Source organism: Pundamilia nyererei, unplaced genomic scaffold (genome assembly GCF_000239375.1).
Source record: "Pundamilia nyererei isolate P.nyererei 1_Seehausen unplaced genomic scaffold, PunNye1.0 scaffold00045, whole genome shotgun sequence".
Lineage (NCBI taxonomy): Eukaryota > Metazoa > Chordata > Actinopteri > Cichliformes > Cichlidae > Pundamilia > Pundamilia nyererei.
Window position 1 is genome coordinate 1,224,680 of NW_005187446.1, and position 20,388 is coordinate 1,245,067.

Sequence of the window (20,388 nt, forward strand, 5' to 3'; positions counted from 1 at the left end):
GCCTAATGCCAGTTTTCAGCTTCGGGTTTGGTGCTTCTGCCTCTGTAGTCTGATAATGAAAGGCGCTCACGCTTGCAGCTGAAAGCAGCACATGTGCGCGCACACACACACAGTTATATATAAACATTTCTGCACACCGAGGGGGGAAGGTTGAACTGCGAATGAGGAAGCGATCTGTGACTCTGACCTTTGTGTGTTATATACACACCTGGAAGTAAAGTACAAACAGTCAACAGTGGTTGCAGACAGGTGGGCAGGCAGAGGGGAAAAGCTTTGCAAATGCTTAGTGAGAGACAAAGTGCGGGCTTGTTCACGCTGGCACGAGAAGCTCAAACTGCCTATTTGGTGGATGTTTTATTCCTGTAACTGAGCTGGAATTACTGGTGTGTCGCTCTGGCTTGTGATTCGCTGCCGAATGGAACCGTTTGAATCTCGCCTGCTGCCGTTTTTGTCGAGGTCTGCACAGAAAACTAAGCGATGGAGCGCCAGAGGGCACATGTTCATAGCTTAAAACGACACCGTTGTCAAATGTAACAAGTTTTTTTTTTGGTTGCTGTTGTGGTTGTCGTCTAAAAAAGTCTCTATCTGGTGGAGGAATTCCGGCCTGTCAGCTATTTTGGTTCCTGTCTTGCTTTCACTATTTTGTGAAAGGAGACGTAAAAAGGAAGGAAGAGGAGCGCGAGAGAGATCGACAGAGAGGAGGAGAGGCAGACGTATACAGTCTGTACGTCTTGTTGAGTGTCACTTGTTTGCCGAGGAAGCCGAGGAGAGTAAGTGTTTACCTGTTTTCCTACTGAGACTGAGGGGAGTAGGATGTAGGAAGAGGGTGGAGGCAAGAGTAGATGGAGGAGAATGGCATGGGCTGATGGTTGTTTTGTGAATGTGGCCTTATGCAGAGGTTAACATTAGATGGGAAATGTCGGTGTCTGAAGTCGAGTAAGTTAAAGAGTAAACGCACACGAATGAACCAGACTTAATTTCAGTTTTAGCGACTGTGAAGTGAGGAAGGCTGGTTTTTGTCTTAGATTAGTGATTTGAAAAAAAAGAAGAAACGTATACTTCTGAGTTTACACATGTGACACAGGTACAAGCGGCTCCTGCTCACCAATCGCTCTTCTTCTTCTCTTTGGTCCCAGAAACGTTGAAGAGACAACATGGTTCGGTGAGTCAGTCCCCCGCTGGACACTGTAGTACTCTGTTAGCCAGCTCTGGTCGTGTTCTTTGTGTTTTGTGCAAGCCGTAAAGACAACTTCTCTCTTTCCATTCTTCCTCCTGTGTCGTTCTCCAGCTGCCGACTCGTCCTGCTCTCTTCCCCTATCATGTGGTTGCCTTGTCTTGTCTGTTTGTTCTAAAAAAAATGTGTCATAGATGATGTTTAAGTTCAGAGCTTTGAGTAAAACACCTGTTAGCCTCAACACTTGCCTTCTTTAGTGGTTCTGTATCACGTTACCTTTGCATGAGCTGCCACTAGTGTGTATTGGTAACAGTATTACAGATGTTCTCCTTTTCAACCCATTCCCATATAAAGATCACTTTTGGCATCCCAAAGTTAAAGATTTCCTTGATTAAAATGGAAAATGTAATCATTTAAAACAGGGTTGTTTTTTTAAATTTTTTATCTGTGAGTGTAGTTTTATGAACCTTGAATACACCCTACCCTTTTGACAGTGATGTATTCAAACTTGACTAATTCTAATTCACCGTATTTGTCGAGAAAAACCCAAAGTTAGGATTCTCCAACATTTCTGGGGCCCGTTTTTGTGCCATGCGGTGACTTTTCCTGATGCAGCGACATTCAAAACGTTCTTGCTGTTTTTAAAAAAAAAAGCATTTTTAATCTAATGTGCATAAAATCTTTAAAAAGCAACGTTAGATCTGTTGAATTTTTTTTGTGGTTAGCCACAGAGTGTTAGCCAACGTGTATCACACCTTTAAAGCAAACATGACAAACACCGTTTTGGTCCGGAGAGTTTGTGGATTTGTGGGTTATATTTGGACAGATGTGCTGCATAGTATCAATATTTCTGCTGTTTTATTCCATTCTGAAATGCCTTATTGAAACGTTTAAACAGATGTCATTATGTCCTGTTTAATAGTAAATGATAACGAGAATGAGCGGAAAAAGTAATTTTGCATTTTCTGATCAAGATTAAAGTCTGTAAACGTGATTAATATGCTTGCACAGCAAAAACTGCCGTTTTGACTGTGAACCATAACATATTAACTGTAAAATTGGCATAATCTAAAAATATCTAAAAAATAGTAACAGAAGTTTGCAGCAATTAGATCAGAGATGTGCTAAAATTGGTGTTCGAAAGGCTGAACTAAGTTTTTCTTTTTCTTTTGTAGTCCGGTGAGATCAGCCTCAAAGTTTCTGTGAGAATGTGCAGCTATTTTGCGTTTTTTTTGTGTGTTTTTTAATCAGTTTACCTTATACTCGCGGCGATCCTGTGCACAGTTACTTGCGTGTTAATATGCATACGACATTAATCTCGTAAAGTCTTTTGTGGCGGCTTCGCATTGAGTGTATTTCTATGTTTTACACACTATATTTATGTCTATGCAGATGGTTCCACAGAGATATCACAGGCCTGCAGGCCGAGGAGATACTCAAGACTCGAGGCATTCATGGCAGCTTTTTGGCTCGGCCCAGTAAGAAAAATGTTGGCGATTTCTCCCTGTCTGTAAGGTAATAGAGCACCCAAAATCTTTGTTTGATTTTGTGAATTTTAAAGCTCGTGCTTGATGTGCATGATTCATCTCAAGATACCCCCAGCGCAAAAATTGGATTCCTGCATTCCCAGCTTCTTTAAATCCCTAAATTCCTACAATATAAAGTATTTCTCTATTTTTTGTCTTTTTCTTTTTAAATACAAAAAGAGATGCTGAATATTTGAGGACTCCATGTACTGCAGGTGTAAATGAAAGCACCCGCCACACTTTGTGATCGTGACAAAGTCAAACTGTGAATTGTAAATTACCATTTTATTCCTGTTAAAATAGTACAGATAAATATATCTGATACCTGAAATAATCATCCTGAGTAGCAAAACCTTGTTTCACAGTGTTGGCTTATGTTGTGACTGTGCAGTAGAAGTGTGATACACTCACACTTGTGAAGGTCACATGTCAGAACTTTTTCCAAAGACAATATTTCTGTAGATGCTTTTGCAGTGTGTCAGTGGTCATTTCCTATAAGCAGGTCTTAAAGTAAAGCTACCATGTAGGTCAGTTTCATAATCCTGAAAGCTGAAATGACATAAAACATCTGTTCACTGATGATCCGAGGGGTAAAATCTGTTGTTTAAGAGACAAAAAGATGGAATAAATTGTAGCTTTTTTATATTTCAGAAACCATCGTCCAGTTTTTACACGTTAAAAAAACCCACTTTTGGCGCTTTTGTCTTTTTTGGGTTGAAGGTTGGTGATCAAAACCACAGCTCCTCTCATTTACCAAGTCAAAGTACATTAAACCCATTAACCACCATCGGAGGATATTTTAAAAACACATTTTAGTTACACAGGTTTCTTTTTCCATCTCAGACACGTCTTGCAGATTGGAGCCTTAAACTGAATAAACACGAAACGGTAACATCCAGTTGCTCCAGTGCCAAGATAACAGTTTAAAATTTTGTCCCAAGCCTAAATATATTCAGTCGATGTTAAAGGGTATTTATTTCTTGAAGCCAAAGTCTTGTTAAATGCAAAAAGAAAAAGACTTTGGCAAGATTCCTGGTCCAAAGCGATAACAGGAAACACAATATATCTAGAAAAGTCTTTACTACTCAGGCAACCAGAGAATACAAAATATATACACCATGCGTTAAAATGAAGTCACAGCCCAGCCTGACTGAGCATGCACTGACACACACACAGGTACTATACAAGCACTGTTGGCTGCAGAATCTGTGAAATGCTCTGTGAGATTGTGGTTGAGTAATTTGTGGGCCGAGCGCCCTTGATCTTTTTTTTTTTTGACAGATAAAAACGACATAAAATTTGTTGTGCAGGTCAATTTTTATTACACACTGTCAACAGGAAGTTTTATGCCAGGAAAACACTGACGGTTAGTTGGTGTGGCCTTATCTTCTCAGGGTGGGTGAGCTGGTGACCCACATCCGCATCCAAAATACAGGAGACTACTATGACTTATATGGCGGTGAGAAGTTTGCCACGCTGTCAGAGCTGGTGGATTACTACACGGCAGAGAACGGCATCCTGCAGGACAAGGACGGCACCGTTATCGAGCTCAAATATCCCCTCAACTGCTCCGACCCCACCACAGAGAGGTGTGTGCATCATTACGTCTCAGCTCTGTGTTCACTGTTCAAGCCCCAGCCGGTTAATGTGGCCCACAGTCACCGGCCTCTCTGCGCTGGCTCCACCTACACTTTCGGGTTAAGTTAAAACAGTGGTTAGTTAGGCGGTTGAGTCAAATATAGTCAACTGTGACCAGGTATATTTCCTCTGTAGTTGGGATAACAGGCATCATTTGTTGTTTCAATATTTCTTTCAGCTTTAATCTTTTCCTCTGTGGGAAACACTTTTGATCTGTGGCCAATTAAAAAAAAAAAGTATATGTAATAGCAACTTTTCTTTTACCGTATGAGTCAGTAAAAACAAGTGCCCACGCTGTCGAGCTGTCGAGACTTTATTCCTACGCCAGTCTCCCCTGCCGCAGCTTGTGGATTACATACGAGCAGCATGTATTCTTTTCCAGGTGGAAACTTTATTTGCAATTCAAGTATTTCTTCAGAGAAACCCCCACAGGTTACATATAAAAAATGTAGCTCCCTCAAAACAATCGGATAAGGCTTTGGGCCCCAAAAAACTAAGAAGACTCAAAAAATTTTACCTCATCCTTCCTCCCTGATTATTCATAATCCATAATCCTGACATATGATCAAATATTCTGCGTGTTTTGGTTTAAATGCTGCATGACACTGTTTTAAGTGGGGTATTCACCCATGATCGACTCCAAAAACATCATCTCCTAGGGCTTCTCTTGAGCTCAGATTTTTAGTTCGGCTTAACATTTTACTTCCTCCAGAAGTATTTAAAAACACTTTTAACCCAGCTCCGGACATGCATCACACGCACAGTGATGATCAAACATTCAGGTGGTGTGTTTGTTGCATATAAATAGATTATTGCAACACTGGTTTTATTTTTTCCTCTTAATAGAAATAGATCAAAGTCAACCAGAATTCCCTCTAAAATTACTTCTATTTTTAATCAGAGGTGCCAAAAAAAAAAGAAAGAAAAAAAAAGAAGGGAAATCAATATCTGGCATGAATTTAAATATGCAGTGATATCAGACTTTGACTCTTCTGATAGCGTAGATTTATTTTTAACCTTTGCACCCATATATCCGAGAGATTCTGCCAGTACTTTACGCAGCAGTGCCGGAAACATTGTTTATCTTTGTTCCCAGAACAGAGCAGTTTAAGTAAGTGAATGTGGAATAAATAACCAGCAATTATCGTCCACGAAAGCCATTTTTTTGAGAGAAATATTAACGACTAATTTGAAACAGTTTATGTAAATAAAGATTTTTATTTTTATTTAAGATGGAATGAACTCATAGAGGATATCATTTCGAACCGTTTGAGAGGATCTTGTTACGAGAAGCTGCATAAGGAAGAGCCTGCCTTTTAACGCTTGAGTTTTGAGTGGTTTGGTAGACAAATCAGCATTGCAGTCATTGCTGTAACAGGAGTAGTTCTTCACTAAAACGACCGCTTTTAAATTTAACCTAAAAATGTGTTTTCAAATGCAGGAATTTTAGTCGCGCAGCAGAGTTTGTAGCAGTTATCATGCTGCTTCCTAAAACACTTTTTTTCCGTTATTTCATTCTTGCTGATGTCTGACGTGTCTGCTAAATATAGCCACAGATGATACAGATTTTCTAACGTCTTTGTCTGCGTTCACATCAAAGGACAATCTGCCCTTCTGCTATACACATCCAAATCTTAATCTATGTATTGTTTGACAAAAACAACATCAGAAAGCTTGCATATATATATTCTTAGAGCTTATATGCGCAGGCTTTTGAACGCTATGACATTGTTGCTAGAGGTGGCGGCTAATTGACGGTATATTCCTCCAAGCTGGAAACATTGTGCGACTCTAGGCTGCTTAAAGTGGGTTAATGTCCAACTTGTAGTGGTAAAGTTGTACACTTTGACTCCTTTTATGACTCAAGGAGGACACTGCTTTCTGTATGTGTGTATTATGGTGTGTTTCACCCAAACTAGATGCTCTACCCTGTGCCCCCCCTCCCTCCCCGTCCTTCTCTCTCTGTCGGTTGTCTAACTTCCCTTTTGTTGCTGCGGTTGGAAACTTTAAGTTTTGACACTTTTGAAAGCAATGGCCAGACCCTGCTTTGCCTTCCTCTATTGCACACTCCATCATGTTCTTGCTCACTCACTTGCTATCTTCCTCATCTAACCCGAACTCTCTCTCGGCTCTTTGCAGAGCACAGTTACCTCACCAGGTTGCATTGTGATGCAGTCCTCTTTATATGAGAGTTCCTATTTACCTAGAAGCTTAACGCTTCATAGAAAAAGGACAAAAGTGCTCTGAGGACAATTATCATGTTCAACCTCACACAACACATGCATATTTAAACTGTGCTAAAAAAAATTTGACCACTCACATGCACAGCTGCTGTTTTCTGCTGCACAGCGTCTGTAAAACGGAGCCAAAACGACCTCTTTTTCTCTGTCTTTGCTTTTTTTCTTGCACACTGCCTTAAATAAAAATCACCAGGTGCAGTCTCTATTTATTTCTCTTTGTAAAAGCATGCTGTGTGATTTGGCAAAGAAGTAAATCTTGAAAAAAAGAAAGAAGGGAATTATTAAAAGCATGCAAAAACTATTTGCAACACACAAAAAAAGAAGAAGAAAAAAAACAAAGCGTAATTATCTGTGGATGATAAACCGGGGGGAGTCTATAAATACTTTGTCCTCTTCAGCCACGAAATCTGTCATCAGAAATTTTCCGACCGCAATGCAGGAAGTTTAGACGAAGAAATCGAGAACTGTGCCTAAAATTAAGTCACAGCCCAGCCTGACTGAGCATGCACTGACACACACACACACACACAAACACAAAGTAAGTGTTGGACATAAAAATACACATGACCTGCTCTATAACGGCAACATCTGTGTATTTTCTCTCGCTGTTTATAACTCCTCTAATTCTCCCGATTCTGTTGTGGCTTTCTATTTCTATTTTACTGTACGGTACGCATAACAGCCCAGTGAACCACATCAGTGTCTCTCTGACAACCGCTCAGGCTTGAATGCCTTTAATGCAGCACCCATGGCGCTACCGGTTCTTAGCTCACGTGTAGAAAGCAGTAAGAAGGAGGGTTTTTTTGTTTTTTATTTTTGTGTCTAAAATGTCAAAGTTATCTTGCAGTGCTCACAAGCCAAAAATCTGCAGGAGACACAAGTTGCCATTTTAATATTAAACAAGTGTGCATGTGTCTCAGGTGGTACCACGGTCACCTGTCAGGGCCCAACGCCGAGAAGCTGCTCTCTGTGAAAGACGAGCCAGGGACCTTCCTGGTCAGAGAGTCGCTGTCCAAACCTGGAGACTTTGTCCTCTCTGTTCTGACGGACGAGATCAGCAAAAGCGGAGGAAAGAGGGTCTCGCACATAAAGATAATGTGCCAGGTGGGTGCCATGCATGTTTCAGTGGCAAATACGAATGCATGAAACCAGGGTATTGTTTTTCTTTATCACTGTCTTAGTGTAAACGTACAGAAACAAGAGACCTTGAAACTGCGTCCCATCACAAAAATACTGAGGGACATTCCCGTATATGTGCAACTCACGTTGAAAAAAGGTTTTAGGTCTCATTTCCCCTTCTTATGTAATAAAAGACTTTTTTCTCATACTTCAGCTACTGATGAAATAAAAAAAAAAAAAGCAGTGTCATGTTTTAGTGGAAATAGACAAACAGATGAAACCCGACCTTATCCTGATATTAGTCTTTGTTTACACAGCCACAGCAAACAACTGCCAATGATACTCACAAAAACGTCTCACACGGCCGACTCATTTTCATAGATTGTGTCTTTCCGCCATTGGTCACTATCAGGGCCTTTGCATGTTATTTTTAACCACGGCACACCTCACAGAAAACACTCCTCGACCTGCATTTAAATTGGTTACATGTTTTGTGCACTGCTGGGGTTAACAAGATTAATATAAGATTAGTGGTGGGGTCACAAAGGGGCTTTTCACAAGCACGTGGCAGAGATCAGGCGAGTTTGCCGGCCACACTGCTCTGAATCGTCGGCTGCTGCAGAAGGTTGCTCGCTGCCTGAGGAAATCGGCTTTGTAGCAACTGTAAAACTGAGAATTTTGGGCAGTCTAGCATTGACGCATTTTTGTAGACATGCTTTGAATATTGTTTGCATGTGCATGTCACAGAGGGATGCTCTCTGACAGCTCTTTTGTACCCAAACCTTTGTTATTTACTTTGGATTGAATCGTGTATGCAGTCTCAGCTCCTTAATACACACCTATTCTACACTCTTATACCGTCTTGTACCATACAGGCCATCTCAATTTGGTGACCTATTCACAGAATTTCTGCAGAATTTCCCATGTCTCCCTTTGACATGTCAAACACTGCCCCAGGATCCACCTGCAGGTTTCGGGGCAATATCTACTCATCACTTCCCAATTTATGTGTTATATTTATGACACATAACTTTATGTGTCATATTTGAAATATGAAAGCGTTTGGAGCCTAGATGTTAAACTCTAAACATTTTAAGCTCGGGTTGTCTGACTGAACTCCAATTTTGCTTTGTCTTTAATTGTGGGTTTTCACTTGGCCGTCTTTGAAACTTTTTTTGTTGTTGTTGTCGTTGACATGATTGGTGTGTGCAGAGTGACAGGTATACCATCGGAGGCTCAGACATGTTTGACACGCTGACAGACTTGGTGGAGCACTACAAACGCAAAGGCATCGAGGAGATCTCTGGAAACTGGGTTTACCTCAAACAGGTGAGATAAACTATAGACAAATTATGTCAATAGACCAGAAACTCTAAAAGTGTGAGTGATGTCTGAGGTAAATGTCTCATGAAACCATGTTTGAATCTTATAAAACGAGGGCAGGATGTCTTCTTTGTAAATTATTTTAAAAGACGAGCAGCACAGCCCACAGATAGGAAACATTACTCACTTGTTTGCGTTTGTCTTAATTATGACGATGTGTAACGCGCTCATTGGCTTCTTATTTCCTTTAATCTCTAATATAAAATTTTCCTTCCCTCCCTCAGCCGTATTACTCCACTAGAGTGAACGCAGCAGATATTGACAGCAGAGTGAAACAGCTGGACCAGACCACACAGAAGCAGCAGGATGGCGAGGGAGAGAAGAGCAAGGCGGGCTTCTGGGAGGAATTCGACGTAAGATTTAATCCAAACTTATTGCTGTTTCACACAAAGCATTAGCATAAAATAGACCACACATCAGCATTTTATAAACCAACAGAAATTTCCATCAGGCTTTGGTATTTTACTTCCTTGTGGGGCCTAAACAACTGTACAGGCAGTATGCTACCATCTTGTGGTTGGAGAATACACTAAATATGGGGCATTCAAAGCTTCATTTGCAGCTTTGATCACCACACAAGCAGAACATTTAAGTGTTTCTTTTCTTTTCATCGATTCATTTTGAACTTCTGTTGATTTACTTGTCAAACCAGGTAAAGAATATTAGTAAATTTAAACCCTCGTGGCTTTTTTTTCATTATTTCATTAAAATGTAAATACTTAATGGAAAGATTGTAAACTAATTTCCAAAACCAGAGTCAGAAATTCTTTTACAAAAGAACATTTTAATCGAAAAATCAGTTCAAAGGATTTTCTGGAGAACTAAACTTATCCTTCAAGTTTCTCCTATAGTGGTGAAATCATCGTGGACCACACATGGCCCACTTTGATCCATGAGGTATTTTAACATTGCAGTTTCAGCAGTATATTTAATTTTTTGAACATGATAAAATGAATGTGTAAAAGCGGTAGCTCATGTCCAGACTGTCCCTGTAGTTATAAAACAGAACTTTTTTGTTAATTCACAGAAAATGTTCTATTTTCATTTTTTTAATTGTGAATTCACTAGAAACCCAAAACTTTTTATGTTAGATAGTGAAAAAACAGAAACCTTTGTCAGTTAATTGTTTAACCACGACTTAATTACATTGGTGTAGTATGAAAAAACCATGGGAGAGGAATTTATCAATAGGGGAAAAGCTGTAAAATTTATGAAAACACAATTAAAAGTCCCAAATTTTTTGCCCTCCTGCATATTTTCCAAAGTTATATTTAAAATTTTCAAGTCTTATAAGAATCAAAAATACAAGTCAACTGAACCTTTTTTTTTTTAAAGTATTTGCTGTAAATGACCTCGCATGGCTCATCTGCAGTGTCTGCATGGTGACTGGGTTTCTGTATCACACACTTTGGAAATCACTGCTCTCGAACGACCCAGCAGAGCTCCATGTGAAGTCAGCAATGTCTGTGGGCTTCCTTAGTCATTTTTAAATGACTAAGAATGTAATAAACATGCAAGAGGCCAGTGACAAAGTACGCATAGGAAACTAAAGGAAAAGAAAAGAAAACTATTCCCATTCCAAGTAATCCTTTTCTGTCTGTGCAAGGAAAAAGAAATTTGTTTGTAGCATGCTGTCACTCTAGTAAGCATGTCAGTCATGTGACTGATGGTGCATAAAGGTCACCATACGTAGATGGATTTGTGTCTTTTGGGGAGGAAGGGTCCTCTGTGCCTATCTGTGCCTATCATGATTCCTGTAGATACATTTATGAACTCATGTCCAGGACTGCAGTACAGGACATGAGTTAATGGGTTATTATTGACAAAGTGGGTGTAGCCTAGACTAGATTAACATGTCCTTTTGTATGCTACATGTGAGAAAGGACATGTTCAGGCCTTCTGCTGACCTCATTTTTCTGTGAAAACAGCTGTTGTTATCATTTCGTGTTAGTATAAAACTGTAACATATGTTGGTTTGTATATGGAGCATACTGCACAGGTCACAGCAGGCATCACGCTGTCATCCTCTCTCCTGCCAGGCTCTTCAAAAGTTGGAGGCAAAGGTGAAAAAGAGCAGAGATGAGGGCCAAAGACCTGAAAACAAGAGCAAAAACAGATACAAGAACATACTTCCATGTGAGCACATTTTTATTTTATCATTATTATTCTCTGAATTAAAGAAATCAACACAGAGCTAACTGTCCCACTGTTTCTCAATGAACTTCTTTCCACTTTTTTCCTCTCACAAGTCAATGACACCAGGGTCATCTTGGAGGACAGTGATCCCAATGTTGTGGGTTCAGATTACATCAACGGCAACTATGTGAAAGTAAGAATCCAAAGCCACTGAGCTCATAGAAACACAGCGTGACAAAGACACAGAAGAAAACTGTGATATTTGTTGCTTTGAAGTCTTTCTTGGTTCCGAGTGTGCATTAATTCGCTCTGTGTTTGCAGAACAAACTGCAGGAATCCGAAGATCAGAAAGTTTACATTGCCACTCAGGGGTGTCTAGCAACAACAGTTAATGATTTCTGGCAGATGGTATGGCAAGAGAGGACCAGCGTGATCGTGATGACAACAAGAGAGGTCGAGAAAGGACGGGTCAGTATAGCAACATCCATGCATCCTTTTTTTCCACTTATCCAATACAGGGTCACAGTTGGGCTGGAGGCAGGGTACACCCTGGACATGATACCAATCTATCGAAAAGTATCAGAGTAATTAATATAATAAAATAAAAGCAGATTAGGGACTTTTACATTTTTGTTTTGAGGGTTGGTTTTTTTTGTGCTTTTTGAATGAATTTCTGAGCTGATCAGGACATCCTTAAACAATCCGCTTAATTTGAGCATCGGGTTGGACCTCCTTTTGCCTTCAAAATGGCCTTAAGTCTTCATTTCATAGATTGGTGCTAGATCCTCAGACATTTTGATCCACATTGGCATGAAAGCATCACACAGTTGCTGCAGATTTGTCTGCATTATGTGAATCTCCTGTCCCACTGTATCCCAAATGTGCTCTACGCGGAGCACTGTGGAGGCCATTGGAGTACCGAGAGCTTACTGTCATCTTAGGAAACTAGTTTGAGAACACTGCACTCTGGTCAAGGGATGGACATGTTCAGTAGCAATACTCAGGTAGCTTGTGCTGAATGCTGAATTGGTACTAAGGCGGCGAAAGTGTGACAAGAAAATGTCCCCCACACAGTTATACCACCAATCAGTCTGAACTGATGATGAAAACGCAGGATGGATCCATGATTCATGCTTTTTTACATTAAATTCTGACCCTACAATCCAAATGATGCAGCAGAAAATTAAGACTCATCAGACCAAACAAAGTTTTTCCAGCCTTCCAGTCTAATTTTGGTGAGCGTGTGTGAATCATAGCCTCAATTTCCTGATCTTAGCTGACAGAAGCAACACTCAGTGTGGTCTTCTGCTGCTGTAGCCCATCTGTTTCAAAGTTCAACATGTTGCAGATTCAGAGATGCCCTTCTTCATGCCTGCGTTGTAATGAGGTTTTTATGAGGTTTATCTGTTGCCTTCCTATCAGGTCAAAGCATTTGGGGTTACAGGTGTTTGAACAGATATGCCTAATAAAGTGACTGGTAGACATTTAATTATACTCTAATACATTTATTTCAGTTTTTTATAGTGTGCTGATTCTTGTTTGTGTTTCACACCTGTTGCGTGTTGTTGGCTAGAACCTGTAAAACTGATGATCTATAGTAGAGATGTCAAACATAAGGCCCAAGAGCCGGAAATGAGCGGCCAGACAGTTCAGTGTGATTGTAATGTGAAAATTATAAAGAAGGAGAAATTTTGGACTTTTATCTGTGCCTATCATGTCCCAAAGTAATTAGCTAAAACAAACAATTATTTACAAGTAATTAATTATTGTGTATCATTAAGCTGAAAGAAAAGAGACAAATTTGGAGGGTATTTTTAATAGTATGAGGTAATAGTTTCATTGGTCTGTGCCACTTAACATGATGTGTATGTGGCTTTTGATGTAAAATACACTGATTATCCAGCTCTCACATATTAGCTGCTGTGTGCATGTTAGGTGCTAGACAACTGACTGACAACTTAAATCCAACATTTGTAAACGGTTTTCACACTTACCATGCTGCCCTGATCTTAAGCCTTTAACCTACTGAGTGAATTCACAGTGTGATTGGTCGCCATGTTTTATCCCTTACCCCCCCCCCAAAAAAAAATAAAAATCTTGGGCGTGAGAAAGTGGCTGAAGCCAATAATTTCCTGTTGTGTGCTATGTGTGAGAAAAGCCACCTTCATACATCACCCTGACCTGCGTCTCCCGACACAGTCCATTTATGCTCATGTGTGAAAACACTTCAAAAGCATGCGTCATCTGGCTACTTCCCTCTTAAAGTAACCCTCGTTTGTCCTTCGAGAGAAGACTGGTAAACAATGATCAGAGCGAAACTACTTTAAATAGTTGTCTGCATGGCTTTTAAGTTAAAAGTGGATGCACAGAAAAAAAATTACTATAATTGGAAAGGCAACCATGATTTTTAAAAAGCCTGAGATGTTATTTGATTTTGAAGTGACGCTTAAGGTGAAGTTATTTTTCATTTTTGCGCAGAATAAATGCGTTCCATACTGGCCTGAGCTCCACTCAACTAAGGAGGTGGGCCGCTATGTGGTGAGCTGCGAGCTAGAGAGGGAAGCTGGTGATTATAAAATCCGAGTCCTGGAGATCGCACCCCTGGACCAGGTGACCTACAAACACCAAACTCTCACCTCACTGTGGTTCCTCATCTCTGCACACCTAATGATTTCTCCCCCCCCCATTCTTAGCCAAAACATGTTCGCAAAGTGTGGCACTACCAGTACCTCAGCTGGCCAGATCACGGCGTCCCTCAGGAATCAAGCGGTGTCCTCGGCTTCCTCACTCAAGTGAACTCTAAACAGGCTGAATTTCCTAACGCCGGTCCCATGATCGTCCACTGCAGGTACCTAACAGCTGCAACCCACACTCTTCACTGAATATTTCACTTCTCAAATCCTTTCTACTTTAAACAAGTGATGTGGAAAACATCTGCATTTTAAATGCAGTAGACATATCAAAGCAACACTGTTTCTTTTCTTTTTTTTGCAAAGTGCTGGGTTTCATAATCCTTAATTAGGTGATAATACTTAGAGGTTTAAGATTAAAACAAGCACATTTTCTGGATTAAGATTAGTACGTAGTAACTAAACAAAAGGCTTCAAGTTTACTGACAGTTTATCCTACTGGAATTTTCCCAGTGTGATTTAAAAGATGCTGAGGCTGCTTGTGCTTCCTTAAAGAGATTTTGGATGTCGGTCAAGTGATTATGTGATCCCCGTGTTAGCATTTTTGAACGATACAGACATGTTTAAAAAACGAAGTATGAAGATTTTAATACTTTACCCAACACAGGACTCTGCATGCAACAGCATGATGTTTCCTTCACTTAGATTTTTGCCTGATAATGTATAAGTATAGAATATTTTCAAATGAAAACAAGTAAAGACTTTAAATTAATTTTTTAAAATCTCTCCTACTCTCAGATTGGTTATTTGGGAGTGCCTATCTCATCAGCTAATAATATAGCATCAAGTCCACATTTCTGACATTTCCTAGACAAACCTATTGATTTAGAAAATATTTTTCTGATTAATAATTAATAACAAATGATTTTAACACTTGATTTTAATTTTGTTTTAAAGCTTCATCCTGGCCTTTCTTCTTTTTTTTTGAAACAACTTGTTTTTTTGTTTTTTTGTAGTTTTACATATTTCAAACTAGTAAAAGTGTAAGTTTAGTTGTAAAATCCTGTGCACTTTCCCCTGCACAGGGCCGTGGATGAGTCACAAATGAGCCATTTGTTCAGATCACTGGATATAGTAATCCAGTAACAGGATCAAAATTGTATGATTCTCATGAGGCTCTGCAAAAACAAAATGGCTTAAAAAATATTCACAAATGGTTGCATGTGTATTTTTTCTTTAGAGAGAAATAAATATAGATTTGTGACTAGTGATTCAGAAACAACATAATAATAATGTATACTTTATTGATCCCTGTGGGGACAAATTTCTCTCTGCATTTAATCCATTCACTCAGTGAAGCAGCAGGCTGCCACCTATCTAGCACCCAGGGAGCAATGTGTAGGGACGACGCCTTGCTCAGGGGTACCTCAGGGTAGCTGTTAAGTGGATTCAAGCCCCTGACCTTCCCATCATGGAGCGACCACTCTACCTACTGAGCTATCTGTGCCCTGTTTTTGTCGGGAAGTTTATAATTGGCATTAATGGTGCTGTGACAAGATGAGTTTTTCTCTTGCAGCATCATGAGGCTGACATTTGTGGTTCTTGGAGAAACGTCTCAATAACTACTGAATAGATTTGCATTGATTTTAGTCCTCTTATGCCAGTCCCTTCCCAGCGTTCACTACTATTATGGTGTGCATTACTTTGATTTATGACCAATTTTAGCTTTGCATTGGGTTTTGCTGTATGCAAGCCAGATATTAGATGATAAATGTTGCACGTGTTGCACATGGTAAGCACCAGTATTGATTGAGTAATGCGAGCCTGTTGGCATCTCACTGAGCTGTGAGTGTAACTGCCTCTAGGTCAGTGCTGCCTGTGTGAAAATGTAATCGGAGAAATATTCTGTGGACAGACTGAGACAAAAGCTGAATCCTGTTACAAACTTACACAGCAACTAATATAAAGAACATCATATCAGCAGTCAAACATGGTACTGATAGTGTGATGGACCTGCATGACTTGCTGCAATTGATGGAACCATGAATTCTGCTCTCTACCAGAAAATCCTGAAGCAGAGTGTGTCCGGCCATCAGTTTGTGTCCTAAAGCTCAGTCGCTGTCAGGTTATGCAGCGCTACAAAGATTGGAAACACACCAACAAGTCCACCTCTCAGTGTCTCAAAAACAAAAGAAAGCAAGAAAGGAACAATAGTTTTGGAGTGGCCTTGTTAAAATCTGAACTTAAATCGGATTACGACGCTTTGGCATAACCTAAACAGCTGTTTCATGCTCAAACCTCTTCCACTGTGGCTGAATTAAAACAATTCTCTAGAGAAGAGTGGGGCAAAATTCCTCCACAGCAATCTGAAATAATCATTGACAGTTATTGCAAATGCTTGATTGCAGTTTTTGCTGCCAAAGGTGGCAAAACTAGTTTTTCACAAAGGGGCTTGGTAGTTTGGATCTCTTTTTTCCACTTAATAAAACAGCATTTTGTCTTTACTTGGGTTGCCTTTGTCTAATAATAAAATCTGTTTGATGATCTGAAACATGAAAGTGACAGACTAAGAAATTGAGAAGTTGGTAAGTACTTCTCAAAGCACATTGTTATTGATGTTTGTATTGCACTTAGAAGAGATCTTACTGTTGCACATGTTGGTTCAGTATCGCTGCTTACTAGAACACTTAATGGACTTTGCATCATTAATCCATTTGTGCTTTCTTTTCTGGTCCAAATTTCTGACCTGTTTGTCTCCGTGGGTGAGATTAACTTTGCTTCTTTTGTGATTTTTGCAGTGCTGGTATTGGTCGAACGGGCACAATCGTGGTAATTGACATGATCATCGAGACCATTGATACTTTAGGTAACAATACAGTAAAGAAATATGTTCTTGATAAATCAGTCAAGTAAAAATGAAACCATTCGACGTGTTTTACTCTTTGTTGCTGTGCCTCCGTTCACCGCCTTCCTTTTTTTCACTTCCCTTTCATTGCAGGTCTGGACATTGATATTGACATTGCGAAATACATTCAGATGGTGCGAGAGCAGCGCTCCGGTATGGTGCAGACTGAGGCCCAGTACAAATTCATCTACCTGGCTGTGGCTGAGTACATACAGATCGCCAAGGCCAAAGACTCCGCCTCAATGGTGAGAGGAGCAGAGAATCTAGTCACTGTGGCTCAAATATAGTTTAAAATTGGGAAACATAGAAAAGAGGCTGTGAATGAGTGTTGGCTCATTTCATCATTGATTTAAACACTACAGCGGAGCAGTTCAATGCCAGCAGAATGATAAGTTATCAGAGTCCCTCATGAAAGATGAACGTTGACCCAAAGACGCGAAAACAGTCGACCACGCAGACTGATCCAGCAACGTGACCTCACTCCCTGTTTGACTAATTCTTTCTCAGTCACTTGTGAAACGTCTTTGCCTCTCTCTTCCTCAGGAAACCGAGACCGAGTACGGAAATCTCCAAATCAAACACCAACCAGCGGGCAGAGTGGTGTCAAAGTGAGTGACTCTGTGTGTGTGATTGTGAATCGAGTGTCCCGAATGCACTCACGTTGTTCCTCTAAATCTCACACTGCCACCCTATTTTTGTTTAAAAACACGATCCGTCTTCGGGTTCATGTCTGCAGTTTCTGGAGGAAGAACTGATTTACAGTCTTGTTTCATTAACGTGGGGAGCTATCGGCGAGTAGTTCGTACTCTAGTTTAAACCAGTTAAACCAATTAATTAACCAATTAAAATCTGATTTATGTGTTTAAATATTCTTAGAAAAACAGATTGATTCATTTTAATTTAATAAAGGGACAAGGGTACAAGAGGAAATTAGAAAGAATTTTACTTTTGAAAGATTTTTTGTGGCAATTTTGGCCTTTTTTTCTTTATTATGTTAGAAAAGATACAGAGAGGAAATCGAGAAATAGGCAGGGCTCGACCCAAATATTTCATTATTTAAATATTGTGTAGTTCCCTGTGTAGGTAGTGCAAAAAAGGACAGGTGCTAACCTCATGGAGATAAAATCTCTGCAATGTAAAAATACTAATGAGAGAAACACTTGTTTAGTTTTCAGTCGACATCAGTAGACCTTTGACCTTTTTATTTGTTGGGGTTTTTTTCAGGCCTGTTGTGTTCAGACCCAGTTGACAGTAAATCTCAGAGGTTTCAGAGCTCTCTCTGGAGCCATAAAAGACTTTCCACAATCTTGTTTTTTCGTAGATGATTCATAGATGTAGTAGCGCGCCTCAATACCTGTAAAGAGAAAATAAAAGTAGAATTCAGCTGATTTGGTCTTTAGCGTTAAGTCCAAAGACAAGTTTAAGAAGGAACGATTAAAGATCAAAGCAGCTGATCCGACTATTAGTCAAACACAGGTTGTGTATAAAAGATGGACACAGACACTCTTATGAAGCCTCACATTGAGCTTTTTGCCCCTCATAACACTTTAGAAACCAGCCCCAAGTGGCTGTTTGAGAAAGTGCAGTTTTTTGGCTCTACTGCACTGGCCACTTGGTCAAACTCCAAAAACACTGGATCCTACATTTGCTACATCCTGCTTTATGAGCTTGAAGCACAAGTATCCTGCTAAAAGCTGCTTTCAGCCATCATGATGACTTCATGCAAAGAGGACTTTTAATGGATGTAGGATGCACTGTGTGAATGAATGAAGTCATATTGTTTACCTGTTGTCTGTTGTGACCTCTGGACTATGAGATGCTCATACTGGACGAGGCTTTTAATGAACTTAATTATTAGGAGAAAGCAGACACACATTGGCCGGTTCACTGTAACGCTGTAAACTTTGACCCACTTGGAGAGCTGAATAGATGGCCTGCAGCTTTGAGTGATGGATTGTTTAAACGTTTCTCATGCAGCGTGACCTTCATTAATCTCTCCACTCTCTCTGATGCGTTTCTCACAGATCTGTGTTTAATCAGTCTTGGCGGCTAGGATGAAATCACTAATCAGCTTTCTCTTCGGCTCTTTCCAGAAACAAAGAGGACGTTTATGAGAATCTGTCAAAAGGAAAGAAAGACGCGAAAAAGTCAAAGTCGGACAAGAAGAGTGGCTCCGTGAAAAAGAGATAGAAGACTGGGAGGTTTTATCAAAGTATGTCATGTTATATTTATGCAGACACCCTTGTTAATGCAATCTATTTGTTGAAGCCTTACGCAAAATAAAAGGAAGGTTCAGAAAAACAGCATAACTTGATGACATCGTCTATGCTACATGATTGCTTGGCTGATGTTTGTTCAAAATAAAGGCGGGCTGTGTGTACACTTTCTGTGCTGCATCTTTATTTATCTCTGTTCTCCAAGATGAAACATCAGAAGCTATAAGGCATGCAACACCGATGGGAGCTTCTCCCTGTTTGCAGTTCAAGCAGAAGGGATTCAGCACTGGTTTTCATTCAGGAGGGAAAAACATTTTTAATTTCGCTTTACTTCTGTTTGCATAAAGAAAACTGGTGTCAGGTTTTAATTTTAGTGAAACATGAGCAGTAGTAGTATGAATCTCACACAGTTTTAGCAAAACTATACGAAACCATAAAAATTCTCTTTTGTTTTTATTTATTTTTTTATTTTATTTTGCATTTATTCAATTTCTAAAGCTTCTCTGGGTTGGACCATTTATAAACTCATCAAATTCATTTTCAGTTAGAAGCATTAAGCAGACTTTTTCTGCCTCTCTGGAAGTTTCGCCCACAGCAGGTGTTATTAAATTTGTATTTTCTACTCTAGTTTTTATTTTTGTTTTGTTTTTAATTTTTGTTTTGAATTCAGTTTAATGTCAGAGTGGCTTTGCTTGTTTCAGTTTCCTTCTTATTGTTTGAAAATGTTTCGTTTTAAATGAGTTTTTATTCATTTCAGTGTTACTTTTAGTCTTTTGAAGTATTATTTTAAGGAAAATCCCCACAGCCATTGCAACAAATCACATAACTTACTGAAAGCATTTGACTCACAGTCATGCAGTCATGATAGAAAATCTTACTAAATTAGCACATCCTAAAACTAAGGATATTTTCTCTAAAATTATTTATTTGAATTCAAAAAATTGTTTTAGTTTCTATTTTCATTTTTTCTTACATTTACCCAGTTTCTGTTTGCAGAAACCAACAGACTGCTCAGAGCTCCTTTAAATCTCAAATTGATACTGATTATGTAGCTAATTTTGGTATTGATCTGATAATACAGGCCCAGCATTGGCGATACCAGCACCCATACTTTTAACTTATAAAGGCAGTTGTAGAGGAGAGTATACTCTCCTCTACAACTGCCTTTATATAGTGTGTCATGACATATAAGATAAATCACTGTTATGAGGTAGATTCTGAACAAACTGTAGCAACCACTGAATCAGAATAAATAATGACTTAATAAAACAAAACACACCTTTCAGCTTTTCAAGTATTTTGAGTTTGACCTGGAATTTAAAAGTGATCTGGGTCAACTTCAGTTGTTTAAATGTGCTATAGGCCAGCGGTCCCCAACCTTTTTTGCGCCACGGACCGGTTTATGCCCGACAATATTTTCA

General features: G+C 39.5%; 1 protein-coding gene across 2 annotated transcripts; it reads left to right on the forward strand.

Moving 5' to 3' along the window:
- The first annotated feature begins 206 nt into the window (after nucleotides 1-206).
- Nucleotides 207-19,138, forward strand: ptpn6 (protein tyrosine phosphatase non-receptor type 6). 2 transcript variants are annotated; one of them, XM_013910554.1, is made up of 16 exons: nucleotides 207-770; nucleotides 1,085-1,162; nucleotides 2,567-2,689; nucleotides 4,095-4,289; nucleotides 7,499-7,682; nucleotides 8,910-9,026; nucleotides 9,305-9,433; nucleotides 11,120-11,216; nucleotides 11,330-11,409; nucleotides 11,538-11,684; nucleotides 13,695-13,826; nucleotides 13,910-14,064; nucleotides 16,645-16,712; nucleotides 16,845-16,996; nucleotides 17,295-17,359; nucleotides 18,845-19,138. In XM_013910554.1, exons 2-16 carry the CDS (start codon nucleotides 1,155-1,157, stop codon nucleotides 18,939-18,941), a joined length of 1,749 nt encoding a protein of 582 aa, XP_013766008.1. In that variant the 5' UTR covers nucleotides 207-770; nucleotides 1,085-1,154; the 3' UTR covers nucleotides 18,942-19,138. The 2 variants fall into 2 exon arrangements, with proteins under 2 accessions (XP_013766008.1, XP_005731960.1); XM_005731903.1 differs by having other exon boundaries at nucleotides 1,137-1,162.
- The last annotated feature ends 1,250 nt before the right edge of the window (nucleotides 19,139-20,388 follow it).

Bases quoted from the DNA above. Each gene is read 5' to 3' on its own strand.
- ptpn6 (XM_013910554.1), top strand. The intron at 4,290-7,498 runs GTGTGTGCATCA...CATGTGTCTCAG, and splicing joins TCCGACCCCACCACAGAGAG to GTGGTACCACGGTCACCTGT. The intron at 13,827-13,909 runs GTGACCTACAAA...CCCCATTCTTAG, and splicing joins AGATCGCACCCCTGGACCAG to CCAAAACATGTTCGCAAAGT.